The following is an 8,349-nucleotide window of genomic DNA, read 5'->3' on the forward strand; positions in this document are numbered from 1 at the left end:
GAATGGCTGGTGGAGCTAGTGCAGGAGGGTTCTCGCTGTGCTTGTGGAACCTGAACATAGATAAACATGAAACTTGAATTTCCTATTTTAGTCCACCTTACAGATGGCAGTGTGGGATCAAGGAACAGCATTATAAGTAATAAATTTTCTCTTTGTCTCTGTTGTCAGAGCTAAGGCTTCTGTTTACTGGCTTTAACCCCACCTCCTCCTTTCTTTTCTACTTTCCAACCTAAAATGTACTTTGCTGTGTGACAGAAATTTTCTGTGCAGAACATACTTGTAAGATGATGCCAATGCTCAGAGCTGAAGAAACAATTTCAGCTGCTTAGCCTTGACAGTGCTGTAAGCCTTTGTGTTCTTTATGTATGATTATTGCTTTTTTTGATCAATCACACTTATTTTATTCCTTAGGTATATGATGAAAAGGATTACAGAAGAGTTAGATTCGTTGGACGACAAAAGGAGGTAACTCATTCTACTTTAACTCACAGGAGAGGGTTTGGTTTGAGGGATTTCTTATATTTGATATTGATGTCCTCAACTTGATGGTCATTAAAAAAAACAAACCTAAAAACCCAGCAACAAAATGGCAAACCAACCAACCCTCAAAACCACAACCAGAAAAAAACAAACCAACCCCAGAAGTCTACTAAAACCAATCTGGTTTAGATTTTGGTTTTTTGGTGCTTTTTTCATTACGTTGAAAGTTCTGATTTTAAGGCAGTTTATAGTAATTTCTGTGTACCTTTCTACTTTTTGGGAAATTCAAGACTTGTCTTACAATTGCTATGTGGTTATTTTAAGATGTGTTTGAGCATCTTAAACTTGAACTTTTTATTTTAAGCATGTGTTTTAAGAAAATTTTAAACATGTTTTTAGTGCAATTTGTGTTCAATAAATAACATAATTAAATGCCCTGTTGAATGGTGCATCTATACATATGTTTAAATGCATGTTTAGAAGCTTTATCTACTTCCGCATAGTTATAATCTTGAGCTTTACCTAAACTGAGTTTTTGATGAAGCTAATTCATTTCCAGAGCCTGGAATGCATTTACTGAACAGTGATGTAACAGATAAAACTAAAATTTAGAGTATTTTGAAATAATGAAGCCTCAAAGGCAAAGTTGAGTAACACCAGCATCAGCCAAATGTACCGTGAAGTTATCTGGTGCGCCTGTTGCTGCTTATCAATAGAGTGGGTATGTGAAATTGTAAGTCCTTTAGTACCGAGTTCTCTCTAATGATCGAACAGTGCTGCTCCGTTAGGCATCTGCTGGTCTTAGGGAGAAAAACAGAGATTGTTTCACCTAAATCATATTCTTCAACACCTGAGCATCTGATGAGTGTCTGATAGTGTTAATGCTATAAATGTGTATATACAGTAGAGGCATTAAATATAAGGTGTGATAGATTTTTAATGCAGTTGTGTGTAATTATTCTCTTCCTAAATTAACCTGAAGTAATTATGCTGATTTTTGAGGTTCTGTATTGAGTATACCTCTTTATATCGCTACAATTTAACTTGTGCTGTGTGGCAGAAATGAGGATTCTACATGGGAAGTAGTTAAAAGAAAATGTCACTTAAAATGCTGTAGTAGTTTACTTCTGGGAGAATAGTGGCAAAGTAGGTCTCTCCCAAATGTAATGGCTGTTTCTATGCTACTTCTGTAACTTTGTAGGAAATGCTTCTTAAGCCTAATTCTCCACAGGGCACTGGTCCCCCTGATGTGCCTTTGCCAGCAGCTGCTTTCAGACTCTGTGGTGAGGATCACCCAGGGTTTTCTGTTTAGCCCAATTCCTCCTTCTTCAGCAAAAGACAAGCTTTAAGTCTGCTAAGCAAGGTTTAATGCTAGGATTTAATTGTGAAATTGGAACAAAATTTACTTGTTAAATACTAAAATGATCCTCATCTGTGCTTATGAATGGGATCGCTCTCTTGGAGCTTTCCTATTATCCCCTACTGTGTTTCAGCTGTTAGTATTAGGGTTTCACAGATGCACCTGTAGTCTGAGTGTTGTCTTGTTTCTCAGAAATACTGTGAAGAGTGGAGTTCTGCTTCTGATCTTGAAGCAGTGGTGCACCATGGTGGTACCTCCCTCTTTCTTCTTCAGCATGAAATAAAGGATGCACAGTTTTGAGTGTTATTAAAAGCAGCAGTAAAAATCATTGCAGGTTGTCAAGATTACATGTGACTTGCAGGCCTCAGTCTGTGAGGTTCTTGATGTTGCCAATTAGCTTCAATACCAAAAAAATAATTTTTTGTTAACTTTATTTAGGTAGCATCTTATTTAGGTAAAGAAAATATGGTTGTTTGCAAAACTGATTTTTCAACTGCTATACCAAGAATGCACATTTGGGGGGGACTCAATTAGAGTCTTGGTGAAAGACCCTAAGTTGTTATTTATAGAACTATATAAAAGTATCATTGTAGTTCTTAGGGACTCATCTTTTTCCTAAGAATCTCATCTTCATTCAAATACCGGCATGTTTATGAGCCTTACATACAGAGCATTAGATAGTGCCTTCTTTGTGTGTGTGTATTATTTTATATTTCTGCATGTATAACATCATCTTTGAGAAAGCTGGCCCCTCCTGAAGCAAGTTTACATGATGGGTAGGAGGGGTTATCTGCTCAGTACCTGCTCGGGGTAGACTGGTAAAGGCTGCTGTGGATGAGGGAGAAAAGTGCTGTGGCTGGGTGCTGTAGGTCCTGGTGAGGCCCAAGTTGCTGTATCACAGGTCTGTCCAGAGGCGGGTATATTTGCCAGGCCATGCAGGTGTGACCTAGGAAAAAGACTACTTGTCACTGATGTGCGTATTCAGGAAGTGTGTGTAAGGTGGGTTTACAGAGAGGCACACCTTTTCTAATGCTGATCAGTTTGCCTTTCTGACCATTGTTATGCACCCTGTTCATGGATTCCTGTGCACCGATAGAATAAGGAGTATGCTAAGAGGCTCTAAATTACCAGCAGTTGTTTTATCTCACTCCTGACCTTACTTGTCCCGCTATTATTTTTATCAGCAGAGGGTCTTTTGCAATTTTATCATGTAGTTGCTAAAGCACAATACAGAGGCAGTGTCAGTTAAATATCCTCTGTTCTTGGCTGCTTGTTCCTGCTCACCTCTCTGCTGAATCTGCTTAGGTCACGTTGTAAACCTGAGCACTGATGTGGCCTGTGTATCAGGGGAAGGGGATTACTTCTGCAGAGGTGACCATGCAGTAGTGAGGTGTAGTTCACTGATCTGGTTTACAGCACAGCTTAAAAGCTGGTGGAGGAGGTGGGAGGAAACCCATGAAGGAACTTCTCAAGATGGCTGTAGTGGAACTGCTTGGGGAGGCAGTAAATAGTAATTGCTTTCTGTCTGAGTGGGAAGGGTATCTGAAAGTTTCTTTTTTTTTCTCTTACAGGTGAACAAGAATTTTGCGATCGATCTGATAGCAGAGCAGCCTGTGAGTGAAGTTGAAAGCAGAGTGATATCATGTGATGGTGGTGGTGGAGCTTTGGGACATCCTAAAGTATACATAAACTTGGTAATATCTTTGTTCTGCATATAGGATGTTTCGCCTGTAGATTCTTGTTTGTAAGATTACCTACTTTTGAGCATGCTAGTGTAACAAAGTAAAAAGAGTAACTGCCCAGGATGCTTGTTTTATATAGTACCTAATGTAAAATTAAGATTTCTAGTCAGAAGAGTTAGAGGGCTTCCACGTGAAGTTGCAGAGATTTCTTTTTGAAATTTTTATTTGTTTGATAGGACAAAAATTTTATTCTTTTAAGAGATTAACTGAAGTAATATGAACAAGCAGTGCCCTAAGACCAAAGAATAACATTGCTTGTATTGTCAGGCGCTTACTCTAATTATTTAAATGCCACTGTGGTGTAGATTTAGGATACAATTGTGGTATTGTTAGGAATATGCAGTTTGTTTTGACCCTTCGAAGTTCAAAGAAAAGAAGAGGCGGGATAAAAAAACCCTAAACAAACCAACCAATAAACCAACCCCTCTTTCAGTCTTTCAGAATCTTGGTAGTTCTGAAGATTAAACGTTTCAATTGTGGTCAGAGAATCAATGAAGAATAAATGTTGTCTTGTCCTCCTATTGACACTAACGGTAGTTTCCAGTGTATTCTTATTCCAGAGAGTAAAAATATTCAGGCTACCATCCTCTGACCTCAGTGGACCTGTTGCTTAGATACTGTTCTTGGGCAGACCCTGACTGCAAATGTCTCAAAATCTTTGCTTGCTCACCCAAAATTTAACATTTGCTTAATACCCAAAACAACGGTGGAGGAGGGCTGGAGTCCTTTAGTGTCAGTGTTGTTGCGACTCCTAACTATAATCATAAGCATTTCTATTTTGAACAAAGAAAGAACTGTGTAATGATTCATATTGCATTATTCGAAGTCAAATGCTCAGAGGTTCTAATTCGTAACACTTAGGAAGCTTGTGTTCTTCAGTCTTAAGTTAACTTCTGCAGCACACTGCATTTCTATTGATTTGTTTGACTTGTGCCATGCTCTTCTTGAAGAATGCCTTAGGTTTTTTTGTAAATTTTGAGATCTTTCTGTGTTTACAATCCATTTACAAGATGTCTGTGGTTTAGTTCTTAAAAGCTAATTTCAGCAAACAGGGAGAATGGTATTAGATCAGCTTCTTTCCCCCAGCCCTAAAAATTGAAATCCAGGCTTTTGTTGGTGGCTGGTAGCCTGGATTTCTCACTTCTAATCCTGTATTAAGGAATAGGAACCATTTCATGACTGAAATGGTTATGTTGCTAAATAACAGAAGATCCCTGTGTTGTGTTTTGTTGTGTTAGAAAAGACTGCAACAAGAGCTTGCGGTCAGTCACACTTCTAAATTTTTTTAAAAAGATAATGTATCTTTTGGAGAGAAAAGTAAAATTTTCTACAGTAGTAACTGCTACTTTTCTCCAAAATGTTTTCTTTCAGAATTTCTTCCAGAATCCTACTGAAATTTCCCTGTTTCTGCAACTGACTCTGTAGCTTACATGTCTGGCTGAAATGCCTGTCTAGATATAACTTGGAAATGCCAAAGCCTGTTCTGAATTCAAATAATTATGAAATGAAATCAATTTTTCAGAACATCGGAACAGATATAATTGAACTTATTTAAGATATCTAGTTTGGTAGGAGGACCCTTTATTGCTGAAGAGGTATCACTTGGCTTGACTTTAAAGGTGTGCTGCTGAGATTAGACCTGGTATTTAAAAGGCTGGCAGAAGGGGAGCTGCATAGGAAATGGAAATCAAGCATGAGCCTCATACCATTGTCCTTACTTCCAGTGTTTCAAATAAGATTAAACTCTGTAATTCAGCTATATTGATCTATTTTAAGGTGGCACATACAAGTAAGACAAAATTTGTAATTTCTGAAAGTTCTGTGAACTGAAACTAGCAGCTATTGTATTTTTATGTTTTTGCAGGACAAAGATACAAAGACCGGAACATGTGGCTACTGTGGACTTCAGTTTAAACAGAAACATCACTAAAAGATTGTCCCTGCATGCTTACAGATTTCTGGTCAGATGTTAACATTTAACTATAAATAAACAATATATATTTAGAAACCCAAGATTAGTGTTTGTGTTTAGGAATGTCCAGTCTGTAGCTTTTTAAACCTGGGTTGTCAAGTGTTGGAGCGCTGAATGGTATTACAATTCCTTTTTTGTGCTTAATTTGTTTTTCATGGAACAAATGTCCCGCCTTGTTTGGTAGGCTTGGAAATGGCATTTGGTGGCAGTGTGGGTTAGGTTTGTACTGGAGAGATTTGTATTCTTTTCAACACTGAATTGGATATGTATGTTTACTGGGGGATTAATTATCCTAGGTGTTTGTCTTGGCATTGTTTGACATTCTTAATTTGTTCATGGCCTAGTATCTATAGCTAGATTCACAAATGGAAGCACAAAGATATTACAATACTCAGCATTAGAACACTTACTCCTGGAAGCAAAACTGTCATCCCTGAATTAAGTAGCTACGCTTGCTACTTGATTAAAATAAACAGCCAGTGCCTTAGAATGGTAATCAGTGTGAGCTGGAGAACTACCTAATTGGCAGACGTGAAAGGTGAGGACACAAGCATTTGTGCTCCAGCTGAGAGAATCAGAGTGTAAATACCTGATTCTGCTTGGGCTTCACACCCTTGAAACCTCTTTAGGAACGAGGTTTTGTCAGACTCAAAGCAGGGATTGCTCCATTACAGGGAGCAGCTTCTGCTTCTTTAATACAGATGTTAGTGTAGTGGCCAAATTCAAGAAGACTTAATGTATGTTGTGTTTCGAGTAGCACCTGAGCATGTACAAAGATGGCAAAGGATTCTTTCATAAAACCCAGTAACTTGCATTAGGCTATCTGACCTTACATGATCTGACCAAATGATCTGTCAACAGAGCGTATATGAGACATTATAAACGGGTTTTTGGTAAGTCCATATCATGCTCTAAATATAGAATAATTACTTGAACTTGCAGTGTCTGTCTTCAAGCAAAAATCTGGTTGCATTTTAGTCTGGCTCTCTACCAGTTTGTAGAGCATTTTGGCTGGCACAGTTCTCTCATGGTGTAATCATCTCTGCAAAAAGACCTGGAACAAGTAGTCATATGTGGTCCTCTTCCTTGGGCCTTTGGTTTTCTTATGAATAATATATCTCCTTGGATCACTGCTGCTCATAATAAATTAACAATGTTTAAATTGGCACAGCATCTGCTGAGGACCCAGACAAATCTCATCCCATTGGTTTCAACTATGGAATGCTGTTCTTGGATATTCTCCCTAAAGTGCTCGTGATATGCGAAGCTTTTGACAACAGTGAAACAAGGAAGGTCTCTACTTCAGTCTGGTGATCTTCATAGGAAAACTTCAGACCTTGCGCCTTACAGTTTCCCATGTGCCAAGTTTATATATGTAGTTGGGAATGGCTGTTTATATGAAGCCTTGCACTTTAAGCCGTACTGTTCACATAACTGGAAAGATCAACCTTGATGTGCAGGAAAAAGAAGTGGTGGAAAGCAGAAACTTCTACTGTGGTGATTGCAAGATACATGTGAAAATGGATCTATGAGGATAGACTAAAGCACATCAGTATCAAAGTGCGGGCAGACTAAAGCACATATGCACCAAATCAGCATTACAGTTTTCAGGTAACAAATTCAGACTAGAAAGCAACATGGAATAAAACTTTCAGACTTAAATTCTATCAATCACTGTTTTGTTCCTTGTAGATAATTTATCCAGGCTGGAACTAGAGTCTCTGATTACCAGAGTACAAACAGTAGTTTATACTCTGTTGCTATGGAAATATGAAGTATTATACACTGATGTGTAGGTTGTCTAAAAACTGTATGTTGCCTTTACCTATTAAAACCACATAGGCTTTTTTCCCTTTGCTGCCACACATGAAGCTTTTCTTGGTGAAAATCACTATGTATTTAAACTTCAAAAAACAAATAAGGACTATCCATTCTTTCCCCAAATTACTTGGTATCTCTGTCCTCCAATTAAAAACTAAAATGAATTTTGTGAATAATCTTTGTTCACAAAACCAGAAAGCACTACTATGACTATAGCATAATATGCAAGCACACCTTTTTTAAAACTTCTTTCAGTCCTATGGCATCTCACTGTACTTTGAAGTTGCTCTTGTAACAAGCTTCTCCAAATCAGCAGATAGTATCCCTATACTCCTTACTCTGACGTGCAAGTAATAATTGCCCTTCTAATTTAATGCTTTTGCAAGTATCGGAGAAAATACAGCATACTGTAATAGCAATAGAAATATTTGGTTCTGTGATATCCACATTGTTGGATTTCTTTGGTGTGTTCCTGCTATTGGTCTACGTTGATTTGAGAGGCAATTCAATCTCTCTGTGGTGGTCTCCAAGTGTGCCATGTAAATTTAAAGCCAGGGATCCCTGAGGAGCACATCTGACAATTCAGTCTTGCCAATAGCATAATTGATCAGGAAAAAAATGGCCCTGCATTCACCTTGTCATAGAGTTCATGGTGCAAATTCTTATGTCTCCCTCTCCAGAGGTCCACTGGGACTTGTGTAACTAGGGAAGAACGGGAGTTTCAGTTTTAATAATCAGAGGTGATATAGTAGACCAAAAAAAAAAGCAGAATTAAAAATGTGATAGGTTTCGTTGCTGTAAATGTCACTGTGGATGATCGTCCTTTCACATGGTTGTAGTTTTGTCAAGCATTGTCCAGTGTTAGCAGCATGTGCAACAAGATGCACCTTGAAGACTTTGCATGTCCACCTTGTGACAGCTTTCATTCCAGGCTTTCCAGACCCCAAACCATTTTCTAGTGACTGACTGCAGTG

General features: G+C 38.2%; 1 protein-coding gene across 1 annotated transcript; it reads left to right on the plus strand.

Moving 5' to 3' along the window:
• Window positions 1–411: 411 nt before the first annotated feature.
• NDUFS6 (NADH dehydrogenase (ubiquinone) Fe-S protein 6, 13kDa (NADH-coenzyme Q reductase)) lies at window positions 412–5,512 on the plus strand (the record flags this gene model as incomplete). The annotated part of the gene is made up of 3 exons (XM_010012541.1): window positions 412–465; window positions 3,412–3,534; window positions 5,447–5,512. Coding segments are annotated over 3 exons (243 nt in total), but the record flags the coding sequence as incomplete, so codon positions are not given.
• Between the last annotated feature and the right edge of the window lie 2,837 nt (window positions 5,513–8,349).

The sequence above is a fragment of the Nestor notabilis genome, unplaced genomic scaffold (assembly GCF_000696875.1).
Source record: "Nestor notabilis isolate BGI_N333 unplaced genomic scaffold, ASM69687v1 scaffold12044, whole genome shotgun sequence".
Taxonomy (NCBI): Eukaryota; Metazoa; Chordata; class Aves; order Psittaciformes; family Psittacidae; genus Nestor; species Nestor notabilis.